Source organism: Mobula hypostoma, chromosome 9 (genome assembly GCF_963921235.1).
Source record: "Mobula hypostoma chromosome 9, sMobHyp1.1, whole genome shotgun sequence".
Taxonomy (NCBI): domain Eukaryota; kingdom Metazoa; phylum Chordata; class Chondrichthyes; order Myliobatiformes; family Myliobatidae; genus Mobula; species Mobula hypostoma.
The window spans coordinates 92,435,318-92,455,224 of record NC_086105.1 but is presented as its reverse complement, the minus strand read 5'-3'; the positions used below and the strand labels follow the sequence as shown (position 1 = coordinate 92,455,224).

General features: G+C 42.2%; 1 protein-coding gene across 6 annotated transcripts in view; it reads right to left on the bottom strand.

Annotated features, from left to right (window-relative positions):
• Positions 1 to 19,907, bottom strand: part of LOC134351859 (dual specificity mitogen-activated protein kinase kinase 6-like) — a 205,271-nt gene that overhangs the window by 28,680 nt on the left and 156,684 nt on the right. For all 6 annotated transcript variants that reach the window (XM_063058686.1, XM_063058683.1, XM_063058684.1 and 3 more), the window contains 2 exons: positions 15,280 to 15,393; positions 794 to 913 (listed from right to left, as the gene is read on the bottom strand). In XM_063058686.1, coding sequence (XP_062914756.1) covers positions 794 to 913; positions 15,280 to 15,393 — 234 coding nt within the window. The remainder of the gene's footprint in view (positions 1 to 793; positions 914 to 15,279; positions 15,394 to 19,907) is intronic.

Below are 19,907 nucleotides of genomic sequence, written 5' to 3'. Positions count from 1 at the left end.
AAACAACTATTTTTTTTAAAAAACCTAAGTTTTGCTTCTTTGAACAGATTGATTTTTTATCATTTCTTTAAAGGCTGCAACCAAGAGTTTAATTTGAGATCTCGACATTCCACTACACATTTAGCACAAACTCTACACTATCACTAATGTGTTGGCAGCAATCCATAAATTCCATTGCATGACACCATTTCAATCAATACAGAGACAGCTTGCACGCATCTTAACAGTACAACTGGGGCATTTGGAAGAGGCGTTGAAATACAATTGCAACAATAGTATGCTGACACAAGTTCAGTGGGGCGAGCAGGCAGAGATACTGGGTCTGCCTGGACAGTCAGGTTTATCAATATTGTGCTAAAAGGTGGTCTCAGAATAATAGTGAGAAAAATGTCAAAATGCTAAAATTTCAAATTAACATAAATGCACCAAGATCAGATATGAGGCACGTAAACACTGAGACATCAGCTGTGAAATAAGATATACATGAAGATTGCCATGTACACACATTACAATTTAAAGATCATTTTGAATCAAATAATTGTCTTCCGTTCCAAACTCATCACAAGTTTACTTTGAGCAGTTTTCCCTGACAGAGTTGTATGATACAGAAACAGGCCCTTCTGCTGACTGCATCTATGTCAACATTTTGGCAATCGACATTAATCCCATTTGGCAGCATTCTTAGAAGTTGGAGAATGTTGATGCTTTCTTTGGCCACTATGGAATTCACAATTTTAATTCTCAAAATGAATAACTAGATATTTCCTCTCTTTAAATATATATTGTTCACTACCTCACGAAACAGTGCTCCATAAAATGTGACTGTATAAAAACAATCCACAGTTCTCATTGAAATATCAAGGTCCATTAGCAATCGCTTTTGTTCCTGGCTGTTCACAGTTGCTCGAATTCTCTGAAAAACAAAAATAAACACATTGCATGAGGAATTCTACCATATTTTTTGCTGATAGTTTCAGTTCCCAATGTGCTGCACATGAGAGACTTGGTTGCACCCTATTTCATCTCAACCAAGTTAACAATGATAGCACAACTGTAGGCTGCAGGTATTGTATCAAATTCTGCTTCTGAATGCCCTCCGGTGACCCTCAGCTGGAACTGCAATATACAAACATTGCAGAGGAAGGACTTTCATTTAAACAGCACCTTTTAGGACACACAGACCTTGCAGAGTACTTTACAGGTGATAAATATTTTTGAAGAGTAGTCAGTTATGTAAATTACAAAATATAGCAGTGAGTTTTATGAATGGTGAGGTCTCACAAACACTTATAATGATAAGATAATCTATTTTAGTGATGCTGATTGAACACAACGTATATTGGCTGCAAAACCAGAGAACTACTGCTGCTCTCTTGCCAACTAGTGGTATGGGTTCCTTTATATCTCTCCGGAAAATGGATGGGAAAAGGGGACAGAACAAGTTCACAGGTTCACAGCAGGAGGCTGGTCAGGAGTGTACTGAAACTGTCCAGACACAACAGGAAGCAGGAGGGTCACAGCAGCAGATAAAATAAGCGACACTGTCAGGCAACATTATAGAGGTGGAAATTGGCAGGCTTAGTAACTGAGTGGATAGGTTGCCAGAAGTGCAGTTTTCTGCAATAGAAATTGTAAGTTTTGAGTATTTCTCTATAGTGCAGTGAAAAACATCAAACCTCAAGTCTGCTCAACACCCAACTCCCAAGACCCACCAGCACTGAAGGTCCAGTTTCTCAGATCATACAGTCCTTTTATGCTTGTTAAAGAAGCTTCTTGAAACAGAGTCCAGAAATAAAGCAGCAAAGGTTCAACTCACTGCCAACTTGCAACAAGACCAAGGTCAGTCGGCTTACCACATTCAAAACTCACTGTTGGGGAGGATACTCCATTTTGTGTTTGGAGACCAAAATGGTGAGATTATCCCCTGAAATGCTGATAACAGAAACCATAAATCAGGATTAACCCACCCTCCCCTCCCGGGGCTATTAGCAAAGATTTAGAGGCACAGGAAGTCATTATTCTTTCCATATTTGGATTAGGACCATATTTATTGGCAAATACTGAATACAAGAAAAAAAATTTAAAGACCAAGTGAAATCGACCCAGAGAAATTTGGAAAAAAGTTCTGAGGGTTTTACATATCGACTCGGGACAAAGCAGAATTCTTAGTCAAAGCAACACACATCAAAGTTGCTGGTGAACGCAGCAGGCCAAGCAGCATCTATAGGAAGAGGCGCAGTCGACGTTTCAGGCCGAGACCCTTCGTCAGGACTAACTGAAGGAAGAGTGAGTAAGGGATTTGAAAGCTGGAGGGGGAGGGGGAGATCCAAAATGATAGGAGAAGACAGGAGGGTGAGGGATAGAGCCGAGAGCTGGACAGGTGATAGGCAAAAGGGGATACGAGAGGATCATGGGACAGGAGGTCCGGGAAGAAAGACAAGGGTGGGGGGGGTGACCCAGAGGATGGGCAAGAGGTATATTCAGAGGGACAGAGGGAGAAAAAGGAGAGTGAGAGAAAGAATGTGTGCATAAAATGTTACTCATTTTTATGCACACATTCTTTCTCTCACTCTCCTTTTTCTCCCTCTGTCCCTCTGAATATACCTCTTGCCCATCCTCTGGGTCACGCCCCCCCCCTGTCTTTCTTCCCGGACCTCCTGTCCCATGATCCTCTCGTATCCCCTTTTGCCTATCACCTGTCCAGCTCTCGGCTCTATCCCTCACCCTCCTGTCTTCTCCTATCATTTTGCATCTCCCCCTCCCCCTCCCCCTCCAGCTTTCAAATCCCTTACTCACTCTTCCTTCAGTTAGTCCTGACGAAGGGTCTCGGCCTGAAACATCGACTGCGCCTCTTCCTATAGATGCTGCTTGGCCTGCTGCGTTCACCAGCAACTTTGATGTGTGTTGCTTGAATTTCCAGCATCTGCAGAATTCCTGTTCTTAGTCAAAGAGTGTTTTCATCTTTTTCTCACTGGTAAATTTTGGCATCAAAGCAGCCCTTCAATGTTTTATTTATAAACAGTTGTAAAACAGTAATCATAAAGTATGATAGGAAGTTTTGCTAAGTTAATTAAGTGAAACCCCCTTTTTACAGGGCCTCTCTAGAGATGTGGCTTGTTAGCCCTTTACCAACAGCCACTGGACTCGGCAGTGAGAAAACCATCTTTCTCAGACTCCGTACGTCTAGGGTTGATACGGCTTGGGTCCCACCAAACCCAGGAAGTTGGGATGTCTCACCCACCTGAGCCCCAATCTGTGTGAATACTTTGCAACTACTGGCCCCCGCAATTGCCCATCGGCAAGAAATATCAGATTGTACATCGCATACAATTATAAAGAAAGCATATTTACAGCATATTTAGCATATTTACTAACTTTATCCTACAGTTAGTAGGAAAAAAAAGAGAAAAAATAAAAAGGGCCCATTACAATTAACCCAGTTCAAATGTGCACTCAAGTTGGAGCTCATCTTGAAGCTGTCTTTAACTCATGAGTTGGACCCACAGTCTGCATAAAAGCACACACAACCTTCCAAATGTTGCTCGAAATACACCTTAAACAAACTGGCTCCCGCACGGGAGTTTTTGTTCATCTGCACCAAGCACCTAGTGCAACAGGGACAGCATCCTGAGCCATCTTCCCTCCTGTCTCCTCCCAGCTCCCGCCAAGAAGACCTCGACCCACAGCAGTGTCCGTCAGAAAAACCTTTCAGCCCAGCGTTCTCTAGAACCTTCTCCCAATTCCACCATCCTGATTGGCTAACACAACATTCCTAAGTCGAACAACATAACCTTTCATCTTTAGCTCAAACCCAAACATGCTGAAAGCAGAATAGGCTGTTCTGACAGAACTGCTAAAATGAAATACCTACAGCATAGCAGTGAAAATAGCAGTAGAGGAATTAAGGCTAAAGGCATGGTCGCGTAATGGTTAGCGCAATGTTTTACAGTACAGGGGACCCAGGTTCAGTTCCCACCGCTGCCCGTAAGGTGTTTGCACGTTCTCCCTGTGACTGCATGGGTTTCCTCCGGGTGCTCCTGTGTCCTCCTACAGTCCAAAGACAAACTGGTTGGCTGATTAATTGCTCATTGTAAATTGTTCCATGATAAGGCTAGTGTTAATCAGGGGATTGCTGGGCGGTGCAGCTCAAAGGGCTTATTTGACACTATATTTCAATAAATAAATATAAATACATAAATCCATGCGTATATGCTGGTGCTTCTGTGATAATAATATTTCATTTTCCATTTACCCAAAGAAAATGAGGGCAAAATGTAGAAATTCTATAAGCGTAGTAAGAGCAAAAGGAGCAACTAGGGAAAAAAACAGACCACATTAATGATTAGTGAGGTTGGCTATGTGCAGAGGGCTGTTGGGGCAAATTCTTAAATAAAAGAATGCTCATCTCTATTTCCCATGGAGAAGCTCATAGGAGCTCGAGGTTTCAAGGAGGACAACCATTAATGTCCTGAAATATTCCAATATAACAAAAAAAAAGTTCAGGTGTGTTAAAAAAAAAAGCAAATTTCAAGTCCAACCAACTGTGCCCTAGTACATTTTGGGAAGCAAGGGAAGACATTTTTGGGACACTGGCAGTGATTTTATCTTCTTTAGCCTTGGGTGAAGTAGCAGAAGGTACCTTATATTGTGCCTCAATTTAAAAGGGATGCAAGATCAAACTGGGAACTACAGGCCAGTGAGCCTAACATCAGTGGTCCATAAGTTAGTGGAGAGGATTAAGAGGTAGGATCTATCTGCATAAGGTAAGTACTGATTAGGATAATCAGCATAGCTTTGTGCAAAGGAAATTGTGTTTCACAAACTTAACTTTTTTTTTTGGAAAGAGGTAACCAAAGGGATTGATGAGGGTAGGGTGTATGTGGATTTCAGTAAGGCTTTTGACAAGGTCCCACATGTTAGGCTGGTCAGGAAGGACAGATCATGAGATTCTGAGTAGTCAGAGGTTGGTAGTGAAAGTTTGTTTTTCAAATTGGAAGCATGTGATTCACGGTGAACTATAGGGACAGTGCTGGTTCCTCTGGTGCTTGTAACATATATCAATCTTTTAGATGAGAATGGAGCTGGAATGATAAGTTTGCAGGCAACACCAACACTGGTGGTGTGTAGTGAATAAGGCTAAAGTTACAAAAAATCTAGATCAATTGGTAAAGTGGACAAAGGAATAGCACATGGAAATCAAGCGTGAAGTGATGTATCTTTGGAAGTTAAATGAGGGCGGACTTGCACAGTAAATGAAAGGGGCCAAAGCGTGTGGGGGTTCAAGTACATGTTCTCTGTAAGTGGCAACACAGTAGGTGAAATAGTGAAAGTGGGGTAGGGCATGCTTGCTTTCGTCAGATGGAATGCTGATTTCCAGAGTTGGGATGCCATGTTATAGATATACTGGACATCGACGTGACCACAGTTGGAATAGTGTAGTCAGTTCTAGTCACCATACTACAGGAAGGATGTGATTAAGCTAGAGAGGGTGCAGAAAAGATTAGCAAAGATGCTGCTGGAACTGGAGGGTTTGAGTAATGAGGAAAGACCGAAATAGCTGGGACTGTTTTCTCTGAAACAAAGGGGGCTGAGTGGCAACCTTGGAGGACTTAAAATTATATGAAAGGCATAAAGTGAATCACTACAGTCCTTTTCCCATGGTAGAGAAGTCTAAAACGAGTGGGAATAGGTTAAAATAGAGGGAAAGATTTAAAGGGAACCAGATGGGCCTTTTTTTTTAACATAAGAGGATATGTGAATAGAGCAGCAAGAGGAAATGGTAAAAACAGGTACAATTACAATGTTTAAAAGATATCTGGTCAGGTTCACGGATAGGAAAGATTTAGAGAGCAATAAGCCACCTTCAGGCAAACGTGAGTAGCACCAGAAGAAAACTTGGATGGTCACTATGAATCAGATGGCCTGAAGAGCCTGTTTCCATTCTGCATAACTCTATGACTCAGAGGAATTGCAAATACCTTCTTGTGAAGGTAGCAGTTTTAAAAGACCATCAGACACAGGAGCGGAATTGGGCCATTTGGTTCATCGAGTCTGTTCCGCCATTTCATGAAGGTTGATCCATTTTCCCTCTCAGCCCCAATCTTCTGCCTTCTTCCCGTATCCCTCTATCAACCTCTGCCTTAAATATACATAAAGACTTGGCCTCCAGAGCTGCCAGTGGCAACGAATTCCAGATTCACCACACTCTGGCTAAAGAAATTTCCCCTCATCTCTGTTCTAGAAGGATATTCCTCTATTCTGAGGCTGTGTCCTCCAGTCTTATAGACTCCTCCATTGTAGAAAACATCCTCTCCACATCTACTCTATCAAGGCCTTTCACCATTCAATACATTCCAATTAGGTTTCCCGTCATTCTTCCAAATTCTAGTGAATACAGGCCCAGAGCCATCAAATGTTCTTCATATGACAAGCCATTCAATCCGGGAATCATCTGTGAACCTCCCTTGAACCCTCTCCAGTTTCAACACATCCTTTTGAAGATAAGGGGCCCAAAACAGCTCACAATACTCCAAATGAGGCCTCACCAGTGCTTTACAAAGTCTCAACATTACTTCCTTGCTTTAATATTCTAGTCCTCTTGAAATGAATGCCAACATCACATTTGCCTTCCTCACCACAGACTCAACCTGCAAACCAACATTTAGGGAATCCTGCACAAGTACTCCCAGGTCCCTTTGTACCTCAGATTTTTGTGTTTTTTCTCCATTAGAAAATAGTGAACCTTTCATTTCTTCTACCAAGGTGCATGACCTTACACCTCCCAACACTATATTCTATATGCCACTTCTTTGCCCATTCTCCCACTCTGTCTCAGTCCTTCTGCAGGCCTCTCTACTTCCTCAAAACTACCTGCCCCTCAACCCATCTTTGTATCATCTGCAACTTTGCAACAAAGCCATCAATTCCATTGACATATAATGTAAAAAGAATCAGTCCCAACACAGATCCTTGTGGAATACCACTGGTCAGTAGCAGCCAACAAGAAAAAGCTCCCTTTATTCCCAATTTTTGCAACTGCTTTACCCATACTAGAATCTTTCCTGTAGTACCATGGGCTCGTAGCTTGTCAAAGAACTTCTGAAAATCCAAGTACACATCAACCGATTCTCCTTTGTCTATTGCACTTGTTATTTCTTCAAAGAATTCCAGAAGATTTATCAGGCAAGATTTTCCCTTGAGGAAACCATGCTGACTACAGCCTGCTTCATCATGTGCCTCCAAGTACGACAAGTGATGATGACGACGACAACGACAACTCAGGCCTGAGAGGCCAGCGTCGGGCATTTTCATGCCTTACATTGTACCTGTTTTTAGGAAGGCTGTGTGGGGCACCACTCCTCGCACAGACGTTTCACAGTATTTTTCTTTATTTTTACGAGGTCGAGTTGCGAGCTCAACCCGGCACGGATGGAAAGCGTACTCGGGAGTGGCCCAACTGGATTCAAACCCAGGAACCTCCGTTCCGGAGTCCGGCGCAGATGTCACTGCGCCACCAGCTGACCCCAAAGCCACATCCTTAACAATCGACTCCAATACCTTCCCGACCACTGAGGTCAGACTAACTGGAAACTAAGAAAGTTTCCTTTCTTCTGCCTCTCTCCCTACTTGAAGAGTGGAATGATATTTGCAAATTTCCGGTCTTCCAGAACCTCAATAACCAGTAAGCAGAGAGGTGTCCATTTATTATTTTGGAACATTGTGGCAGATCAAAACACAAAGTCCTGAAGAAGGGTCTTGGCCCGAAACGTTGACTGTTAATTCACTTCCAAGGATGCTGCCTAACCCGCTGAATTGCTCCAGCATTTTGTGTACACTGATCTGGTTTTCCAGCATCTGTAGACTTTCTCATGTTAGGGGTTCTGCAAATGCTGGAAATCCAGAGTAACACACACAAAATGCTGGAGGAACTCGGCAGGTCAGGCAGCATTTATGGAAAGGAATAAACAGTCAATGTTTCAGACCGAGGCCCTTCATCAGGGCTGTAAAGGAAGAGAAGCCAGAATAAGGTGGGGAGAAGGGAAGGAGCACAAGCAAGGTGATAGATGAAGCCAAGTGGGTGGAGGAGGGACAGGGAATGAAGAAAGAAGCTAGATGGTGATAGTTGGAAATGGCTTGAGAAGGAAACTGATATTGGAGAAGAGTGGACCGTGGCAGAAAGGGAAGGAGGAGGGGCACCAGGGGAGGCAACAGGCAGGTGAGAAGTGAAGAGGTAAGGGGGGGGGCAGAGTGGGGAATTGAAAGGAGGGAGGAGATGAAAAATTACATGAAGTTGGAGAAATTGATTTTCACGCCATCAGGTTGGGCACTTCCCAAACAGAATATGAGGTGTTGCTCCTCCAACCAGTGAGTGGCTTCATTGTGGTAGAAGAAGCGGCCATGGACTGACATGCCATAATTTACCAATTTTTCCTATTTTTGGCTTTGGCAGTCCGAAAGTGGGGGGAAAGTCCACAAAGGGCCATAGCAACCTGCAATTCATCAATGGAACTGTTTTTACAGTAAAGCAGGAACAAGCAACAGAAGTTAATAGGAAAACAATAGAAGCTACAAATTCAACAGCTTTCGTCAACCTAAATTTCCTGGTGAATAGATGACAGGTTTATATGTCTGCTTAATATATTTGGAGAACAGTAGAAGATTGGAATTAATTACCACTGCAGTATTATAACACCACCAGATAATTTCTGGGAATTAGAAATCCAACAATTGCAAAGAATCAGTTCATAATCCCACTACCGGGTGAAAATCAGCTTATGCGGAATGGTTGCATTTGCTGCCTGCTTGTTACATACATCTGTTACGGTGCATTCTCCAGATACCTTTTCAAGTAACCACAGCCTTCAGCCAGGAGCAGATGTCATCAGGTGGTTCCCAACCTTCATAGAGTGTTTCAACCCTTAACCACGACACTCTCCAGTTGGTGGGCTGGCAGTGGTGGCCAAATCACTGCCCATCTGCTCCTAGCTTCCAGCTTCCCTCCTCTCGCCTACTGCAAATCCAACAAGAGGCGCGTTCTGCCTCTTCCCCCATCCTACAAGCTGCTTGTTTTTTGCTCCTTTCGTCCAGGCCCAGAGCTAACCGCCATGCTGATTTGGCTGGGAAACCTCTGCAGCCAATCTCCACAGGGAACAACCATGCCTGTCATCCCTTGTCTTTACACTCCTGCACTAAGGGCTGGTACTTCAAGGCCTTTCTCTCGTGGGCCCCTTCCCATCCCTCCTCCCACGGCACAGTCAACTCAACCAGAATTATTTCCCTGTCTTCAGTTGACCACAGTACAATGTCCGGGCATAGGGTTGTGTGCACCACATCCGGGAACTGCAACCTCCTTCCCACATTGACCCTCATCTCCCAGGACCTGGCAATTAGCAGCAGATTGGGCTTTGGTTGTTTGGTCACGAAAGGCCCGGCTCCCTCTCTGATGAAGGTGATGGTCTTCCTCAAATCTGTGCCAGCCATCCTCTTCTTGCATCTCTCCCACTCTAGTGTGTCAGCAAGAGCCAAAAGCACCTTATCATGGCGCCACCTATACCGTCCTTGAGATAGAGCTGTTTTGCACCCGGACAGTATATGAGCCAGTGTTCTCTTTTGACCACAGAGCTTACAGTTCGGGTCCTCTCTCATCCCCCATGTGTACAGATGTAATGGTGAAGGAAGGGTGTCATACACGGATCGCAAGAGGAAGGAAATATGGAAGGGCTCCAGTCTCCATAACTCTGTCCATGAGATCTTGCGCTTACGCAGATCCCATTTTGTCCAGGCGTCCTGGGACCCTTGGTCCACTGCATTTGCTGCCAGTTTTTGTGTTAAAGTTCCACATTTTTATAATACAAGTAAATTTCAGAGTTCTCTGCCTTTGCTGTTTTGTAAATTTTAAGTGAGTGAGTGTTTTGATAGATATCCTGTCAGACTAAATACAGTTCCATTGATAAACTAGAGCTTATTATAGTCCTTTGTAGATCCCCCCCCCGCCCCACTTTTGGACTACCAAGGCCAAAAATAGGAAAAATTGGTAAATTACACACGTCAGTCCATGGCCACTTCTACTAACATGGTGAAGTCCATTGAAATTGGACTGCATAATATTGTAGCAATACACATTAAAGTTGCTGGTGAACGCAGCAGGCCAGGCAGCATCTCTAGGAAGAGGTACAGTTGACGTTTCAGGCCAAGACGTCGACTGTACCTCTTCCTAGAGATGCTGCCTGGCCTGCTGCGTTCACCAGCAACTTTGATGTGTGTTGCTTGAATTTCCAGCATCTGCAGAATTCCTGTTGTTTGCATACTATTGTATTTTGGATACTATGAAATTCAATTTCAAAGAAGAATAAACAAAATTGAGAAGTTTATGCAAGAATTGCAACATTTTTCCTCCAAGGCAACCCTGAAGTGATCTGCTGCTGCTGTGCTTTTAACTGATCAGTTCTCAAAGACAAGAGTGACTTTCACTCGAGTTCCCTGGGTTCTGAGATGGGATCTACAGAATCCATCACAAGTAGGTAACATGGGGAGTGACACACTCCCTCCATTTTTGCTTGAATTTTGCTATGAAATTCAAGGTTCTCACTATAGCACCCGATACTCCTTTACCACTGTTGATTGGTCTGGCCATCGATTTCCAAAAGTTGAAAATACACCACACTTTCCTCATACTTCATTTGAATTAGGAGTCTGCCACTTGGCCCACTGACCACAGGCAGGGTCACAGACCATTTCCCCATGTACTTTCCTGTAAGCTCTTCTCTCTATCAACTCCGACACCCAACCACTACAACAGATACTCCTTATAGTGGCTTAAGTTGTTCGCTCATTTATTGGGACGTGAGTGAAAACTGAAATAACCGCAGGAAACCCTTGGGATCACAGTATATATGTGCAAACCCCACATTGTTAGGATTGAACCTAAATCTGTGGACTACATAGCTCCATTCTGCCACTTTCCAGAAGGATTTGAGAACATCCTTGAACCATATATTCTGACCCCCTAGTAATCGTTCACTTTAGAAGATCAGAATACGTTTTTTAACTCAAAATTCTATTCAGCATTCAAACACGTCCTATCTCCTAGAGCCACCTGGGTATATTAAGAGCTTAGTGCAGCAAATGTCCACCTGGGAAAGGATGTTCATGGTGGTTCACTTATCTTGCCAATGGACCCAAATAAATTTATAGAGATAGTGCTAATGGCACTCATCCAGTGTGCTGATAAAGCAAAGTCTTTGAAATACACAGTGGATAACATTCACTTCTGCCCGATGGTTCATAAGCTTGGTGCTGGGTTTATAGCCTTGATCTTCAAACACTTTTCCTTAGATGGCTAAAGGCTACGCAGGTAGATTGTGCCACCATTCTCTGGTTTGGCCGATAGATGGCTCAATAGTTCCATTTAATATCAGAGAATGTATACAGTATACAACCTGAAATTCTTGTCCTTTGCAGACAGTTATGAAAACAGAATAGTGCCCCAAAGAATAAGTGACAGTAAAAACATTCGAGCCCCCGAAGCCCCAGACTCACCCCTCCCACGCACAAGCAGCAGCAATGATCCTCCCTGTCCCCCCAAACTTATTGCAGCAAAAAAGCATCAGCGCCTTCCAACCACCAAGCAACAATTGCAAAGCCCCCAAGACCATGATCTGCAGTACAATAAAAACTAATCATTCACCCGACTATTCGACATACCACAGGCTCTCCTTCTCCTTAATAAAGGGACAGAGAGGTGTCACACAATGAGAAGGGAGACTAACAAAACAAAGAAAAACTGTCACTGATTTACGGTGTCTAAGTCTGCCACGTCACTTTATTCCCCCCCCCCCACCCCCGAGTTCTCTGACTCAAGAATCGGCAACAAACTCTCCCCCAAAAGAAAGAGTGCAGTTTGCAGAGCACAGAACCCCTGACAGCTGGCCCGCTGTTCCCAATATTCAGTTTGCTCACATGACACATTGTCTACATTTCCCAGTGTCTTGCCATGTCTACTTCTGTCAGCAGCCAAACTTAGAAGTTTCTCCACAGTTCCTCACACTTGTACAGCTGAGATCTTTTGCAAGGCCGAGAAGGTGCAGCGGTGTCTTCCTGACATTATTGTGCAGTGAAGACCATGTCTGTTATACTTTTTGATGCACAGATTGAACACTTGAATAGTGAGAGCAATATTTCAGCTTCTGGGAGAAGACAGTTGAGGACTCTTACAATCGCCTTCCCTGTGGCAGTCAGCAGGGAGACTGTTCCATCATTATATCAGTCTAGCCATTCTTAAATGATATCATTAGTGTCTCTGAGGTCCCTGGTATACTCTTCTCTATCAATGACAGAGAGATGAAATTGTGAATTTATGTCAGATGTCCTTCATTACTAGATTTTAGAACTATAGTAAGAATGTTGTTTCAGAGGCATTGGTGTCTTTTAGTTGGCAAGCGGTCAACAATTCTCAGAAGTCTGGCACAGCAACAAGACTAGACTATACAGAGTGCTGTGGAATGATGTCATTCATGGGAATACATAGACAAATATGATGGCAGATCCATTATTCTGGAAGAAGAGTGAGTGCAGGTCTGCACAGACTGCCAGACACTCATGTAGCCGCAGACTTTCAGTGTTTGAGAATGGAAGCCTGCCTAAGCAGGTCCCACGACTAGCAGCAGGAATCTGACAAGTTTCATTATCTGGTTCTTCCAACCCTCGTAGTCCTCAATCTCACTTACCCCAAACTTGCTATCCACTCCCAACCAACCCATAAGGTTCCCCTTTATGTCTACTGATCCAACACTTCTAACCACAAGTCAAAACCCACTCCACCTACTGATCAGACGCAGGAGTTGCCTTGTGCTATCAAGTACATCTTTGCCGACTACCATCTATTCATCCATCCACCAATCCTCCCTGACTACCAAGCCTATCAACCATGCCCTGATTACTGAACTTATACTTTTCAAGGTCACTGACAGCAACCCTTGCTCTTGCACCTCTACTGACAACCAGGTCGCTCTCCTCAACATTCCCAAACCTTATACTGGACCTGCCGCAAAGTGGAGTGAAGGTCTTGGCTGTGCAAAATGTCTTAAGCAGTTATTGAACATCCTAGCAGTGGCCCATTGGCCACCAACTGTTTAATGAAACACCAACTGATTTCTAAGCAATCATATTTATATTGCAATTAAAAATGCTTCGCATCAAGACCCCAAAGCACAATGTGCCCAATAAATAAAGCTTTTTAAAACAGCAATATGAAAGAAAGGTGATTTAATAATAATTCTGTGCTGAAAAATGGGAGTTACACATGAGTCTAGCACCTTAGCTTATTCTTTGCAAGGCCCTACAGCTGCAAAATCTAATGTTGCTATACGTGTGCCCAACAGATGCATGGTCCATGGAAAAGCAAGTGTGAATTGCATGACAGTGCTGTCTAGTCTTATGATGCACACGGTTGGGTAACCATGGGTGCCTTCTGGGCACTTCCATGCATTAGCAGGTTGCCTACACCTAGGTGTTGGAAGTAAAATTACATACAATATTTTGTGCAGACAAGTGCCTAACTATATTCGATGAGTAGTTTTCCAATGAAGTTCTGAAGCGTACTACACACAAATATCAAGGCTGATGGATTTCAATACTGCGCACTCAACTGGCTCCACTCACAAGATTTAGTCAGGGCTAACTGAAGTGCATTTAATTATTTTAGTTTAATATGTATATTGCTTGTAAAGAGCTTAAGGACAGTTAGTGGGTAATGCATTGACTTCAACCAGTGCCCTGTGCAATTTATTGCTGTAATCTTGGTTTACTGCAAGGGAACTGCAACCACTAGATGGCATCCAGAATTGGACCTTGTATTTTAGTAATTATCTCAAGGTTCACAAAAATAAAGAACCACATCATCAAATGTATCTCTATGCCAGGAAAGGGTTCACAAATCGTAGAAGGATAAAAAAAATAATAAACAGAAGAAAAGAACTTAAAATAGGTGTCACAGATAGAAGAGTGGCTGCCTTATAGTTCCAGTTTCATTCCTTTGCTCCGGTGCTGTCTATATAAAGGTTGTGCTTCTCCCTGAGACCCTACAAATTTCTCCCAGATATTCCTACATCCCAAAAACACGCAGTTTGGAATGCTAATTAGCCACTGTAAATTACCCCTAGTGCAGGTAGGTAGTAGAATTGTTGCAAATATGGCAATAAATTATAGGGTACCATTAACAGGGAATGTGATTGCTCTTTGAGGAGGCAGACACCTGATGGTCCTCTTCTGTTTCATGGACAGATAATACACTAAAATACAAAAAGCCAATTAATCATTTCATGCGAGGTGATCATCATTGCCAAAGCCAGCATTTTTGTTAAGGGAAAATATTAAATTTGGAAGACAGATTAAAAACATGGAGATACAGTAGCACTTCAATTAGTCACCTTAGTGGAGAATCAATGAGAATTAAGGATTCATTATATTTAATCTGAATGAGGTTTTGATTATTGCTTCAAATACTAGTTTTCAAAAGGCAAAAGCAAAATCCCAGAAACTGTGAGTCGCTGCTGAGGCCTTCACTGTATTTCAGCAGTTACATAAAGAATGAGAATTCTTGCAGAGAAAGAATACCACAAGAGATTGGAGTGTGGATGATGAAAATTTAACTGCAAGCACTTGTGTATGAATTAGAATAAACTCTTTGGAATCTGTGCAATACAAGAGAAGACAGAGGACATAAAGGAAAACACGAGTCCAAGAAAGAAAATAAAGTTTAAAAAGAAATACTAATACATTTCAACCCAAGATTAGATTAGATTAGATTATGAAGAAGACACTTAGTCCTCTTTTATTGTCATTTAGTAATGCATGCATTAAGAAATGATACAATATTTCCTCTGGTGTGATATCACAAAACATAGGACAAAACAGGACTGAAAAAACTGACAAAACCAGATAATTATAACATATAGTTACAACAGTGCAACAATACCATAACTTGAAGTAGTCCATGAAGATGAAGATTGGAACAGTAGAGATTATTCAGACCCTTGAGATAGTGAAATAATTCTAACTTTGCTAGATAATGCTGATCTTTACTTCAATTTAGATCCCTCAATTACCTCTTATAACAAAAATGTAATGAGTGCTTTGCAGGAGATCCTTATTTGAACACCACTTTTCAGGAGAAAAGTATTTACTGATTTAACTCCTTGCAAAGCGAGCTCCAATTTTTTGATGATTGGCTCTCAATGTTTCATTTGTGAGCCTGGAGCTTTTTTTAAAACAAGTAGTTACCTTCACAGCCATTATGGTTCCACTGGGGGTATGTCGCACCTTCTCCACCACTCCATACGCTCCTCGGCCCAACTCACTGATAGGTACCAAATCATCAGCTTCCACCTCAAAGTTCTGTAGATGAAGCACATTGTAAAAATAAATACGTTCCAACAGTTGAGTCTCCACACAAAGCAGATTATGAACAACCAAGGAGCAACAATCTCGGTAGAATCTAAGGAGCACCAATCTCTAGTTGTGAAATCAAACATATTAATGCTCTAGCAAAGGTGAAGAATTGAGAAATGAGCTGGGATGCAATTCAATAGCAGAATGTAGGTGGGAAGAGGTGGGTTAATGGGGGTAGGCAGCACTAGCAAATCCCATGAAAGCTCTATAGAGTAGTTCATCCCAGTCCATTATCTCAGGAAAATTTAGCATCCCAAACTGACAGCCAATAAAAACTGAAGAACGAAGTATCTCCTTTCCTAAAGAAGAACTTACGGAGTTATTTCTCTGTTGCTTTAATACAAAATACACAGGCAGTTCAGTAAGAATTGTTAATTTGTCAGGTTTCTGGTACTTTTCCCCCATGTAACAACACGGGCACAAACCAGAAACAATCCCTTTTCCTGACATGGGGAGGGCAAGGTGACCCAACACCAGCCTGCTACCTGACAGAATTCCTCCTCCCTTTGAGTTTCATTCTGCATTTTTATGACTCTCTTCTCCCTCACCCCACCACCCAATTGAGCTTTTGCCAAAAGCTTGTGACTATCAGACTGTGAAGAAAACTGTACTGAAGTCAGAGACTTTTACCTTAAGGTAGTTGTTTTATTTAAAGGAAACATACATTGCCTTACTGAGGTCCCAAGCATTTGTTAATTATAAAGTTAGAAGAACTACAAGAAAACTTCATAATTGCTGAAAAAAGCCAGAAATTGTGGATTGGTATGTGTTGGTATATATATTGGTATATTGTGGATTGCTTAGCTAAAAAAATTATATAACATACTAAAGTTGAAATCAATTAACTTTATACAGAATACCAGAAAGATAGCGTCAAACTTAAGCTGCTTTTTAGGCAGCAACCTGGAAGCAATTCATCAATTAACATAATGAGATTATTGACATAGCCCTGCTTTGGCTTTACATTTGGCATTGAATATACCAACATATTCCCAAAATTAACAATTATTCCCATAAAACTGAAAACCTTGATAATTAATAAACAGGCGAATTCTAGAACAGGTCAATTCAGGTACTGAAATTCAACCCAATCTTCAATCCACAAACACTGCAAAATAGTGAGCCAAGACTGTCCAACGCTTCTGGATTTTGCTATAAAATTGTCACAGGTCATACCAACAATTTTCTTCAAGAACTTCAAAAAACAGTTTTATTTTTGAAAAACACTGCAAGTACTTTTTCTAAATTGAGATCCAGACATTTTGCTAAGAATATCCTGATGGACAAAACGCCCTTGTAACTTCAAAACATTAAACCAGGGGTTCCCAATCTTTATTATGCCATGGAACCTTACCATTAACAGAGGGGTCCATGGATCCCAGTTTGGGAACCCCTGCATAAAACAAATTCAAAGAAAGAGACGGGAGTCTGAAATGAGAGTCCAACTTTGTGATAGTTTAAGTGATGCACAAGATTACTCAAATATTAAATACACAACAGTTACCATGCTTATATGCAATCCTTAACTAAGAATTTCAAGATGTTTCCAGCTACAATTTGAAGACAACGCATTCTGGCCAATACAGTAAGCTTAGAATGGCATTGAGCATGGGATGCATGAATCAACACCAAGACTGCTGGGGGCCAAGTAATAAATGTCACAGAAGCTGAGTTAAGATCTGTTTGATACAAGGTCGTGGAAATATTGATTTGCCAGAAACATTCTAAGGAAAGGTTTTTAAAACAACCTGGCTTGGGGAGTGAAAGGGAGAGGAAGAGGGCAACTACTTTATTGACATGACCTGAGCACTAATGCAAACAAAGTTTGGTACTTTTTTTCTGAACTGTGGGTCACAGCATCAACTGAGGCCAGACTGCATTAGGTGCTGGAGTTTTGCATCCCCAGTGGTGGAACACACTGCCTCTTCAACTAGCTCAACTGTGCTGACCTCTGGTACAAGTTGCAAGCTTTGCTGTACAAGTTTTTCAAATATTGTGATCACAGCAAAAACTTTTACAACAGGATTGTGGAGACTGGGGTTAATGGGGAGAGAGAGCGATAGCTGTGAGTGGAGGAATTTTATGATACTTCAGGCATGCTAGTATAGGCAGAAATGACAAGGCCATCACTGCACTTCTTCAATTGCAGCATGGCTCACACCATTAAATTACATAAATTTGGTCAGCAACACAGACATACACAACAAACTAAAGGCACATCCTGATAAATTTGAAACCTAACATTTTTAAAAGCTTCACTTCTAAACAGGTGGCACCCAATACTGAAATTACATCAAAGACAAATATCAAGAAACAATGACTTGAAAACTCAGAGAACATCTTTTAAAAAGAATAGTGGAAGGAAACTAATTTGCTTCATTTAAGCACTAAAAGCAGAAGATGCTGGAAATCTGATATTAAAGTAGAAAATACTGGGAGTATTCAGCAAGACAGGTAGCAGTGAAAAGAAACAGTAAATACTTCATCAAATTTCATCAAATCTCTCAAATTAAGCTGTCCAACAATAAATAGTCTTTTGTTACATGCTGCTCAGCTATGTCAGCCTATGTAACAGTCATTACATGTCACAAAGCAAAGAGACCTTTGAGTCTGCAAGTCCACGTCAACCATCAGCCATCTGCTTCCAATAATCCTTCACTTAATCTGTTTTATTAGAATCATAGAATCAACAATTGCCCAATGTTTCCAATTACCACCTCAGATTTACCTCTCACCTGCATTTAAAGCCAATTCATAGAAGTCAACTTATATACCAACCCACGTCTTTGGCATGTGGGAGGTCATCAGAGCACTCGAAAGAAATTCACAGTTACAGAGATAATATGCAAATTCCACTTGAACAGCCCAGAGGTCAAGACTGAACCTAGGTCACTGCTGCTCAGAGGAAGCAGTTCTACCTGCTGCACTGCACCAGTGCCATTTGCAGTTGGGGAAAGTGGAATATTACCTATAAATCAAACAGCATTGTGATAGATATTCCAACAAAATTAATCTGAAAAACCAATTTCAAATCAGGCACATTGCACTTACATCCATTTCTGGATCCAATCATGACAACTACGAAATCTCACCATGGCTGCCTAATACAAGCCCCCTGATGATTTTCCTGTCAGGATAACATGTGATAATGTCACTTGGAACGCAGCAGGCCAGGCAGCATCAATAGGAAGTACAGTCGACATTTCATAGAAACATAGAAAATAGGTGCAGGAGGCCATTCGGCCCTTCGAGCCTGCACCGCCATTCAGTATGATCATGGCTGATCATCCAACTCAGAACCCTGTACCAGCCTTCTCTCCATACCCCCTGATCCCTTTAGCCACAAGGGCCATATCTAACTCCCTCTTAAATATAGCCAATGAACTGGCCTCAACTGTTTCCTGTGGCAGAGAATTCCACAGATTCACCACTCTCTGTGTGAAGAAATTTTTCTTCATCTCGATCCTAAAAAGCTTCCCCTTTATCCTCAAACTGTGTCCCCTTGTTCTGGACTTCCCCAACATCGGGAACAATCTTCCTGCATCTAGCCTGTCCAATCCCTTTAGAATTTTATACGTTTCAATTAGATCCCCCCTCAATCTTCTAAATTCCAGTGAGTATAAGCCTAGTCGATCGATCCAGTCTTTCTTCATATGAAAGTCCTGCCATCCCAGGAATCAATCTGGTGAACCTTCTTTGTACTCCCTCTATGGCAAGGATGTCTTTCCTCAGATTAGGGGACCAAAACTGCACACAATACTCCAGGTGTGGTCTCACCAAGGCCTTATACAACTGCAGTAGTACCTCCCTGCTCCTGTACTCGAATCCTCTCGCTATAAATGCCAGCATACCATTCGCCTTTTTCACCGCCTGCTGTACCTGCATGTTTCTGATCGAGACCCTTCGTCAAGACCCGAAATGTTGACTGTACTTCTCCCTAGTGATGCTGCCTGGCCTGCTGTGTTCCACTAGCATTTTGTGTGTGTTGCTTGAATTTCCAGCATCTGCAGATTTTCTCATGTTTATGCTGATAACGTCATTTCCCATGTTTGATGCACTGCAGGTAATTTGCTCCCCTCCTTACCCAAGAGTGGCCTACTGAATACTTAGAGGACTGCAAGCTAAGCAAAATAGTTACCATTACCCTCACATCCCACCCATCTAGCACCAAAACCAGCACTATACTCCCAACCTACAAATCTCCAGCCCTCTGTCAAGTTGTCCTCTGTCTCAGTGATCCTACCAAAGTACACTAATCTCACTAATACCCTCAAAAACCAAGCAGATTTCCACCACAAACTCCCAGCTCACCACACAAGCGCTGGGCCAGTCCCCTTCAAATGCGCCAGACACAATTGATATCAGTGATTGGTTAAAACTGCCTATGCTTAAAGAATTAGAATGGCTTAATTTATTGTATTAGAATAGCCATACAGATCTGAGTTTAATTCCTAGTCAAT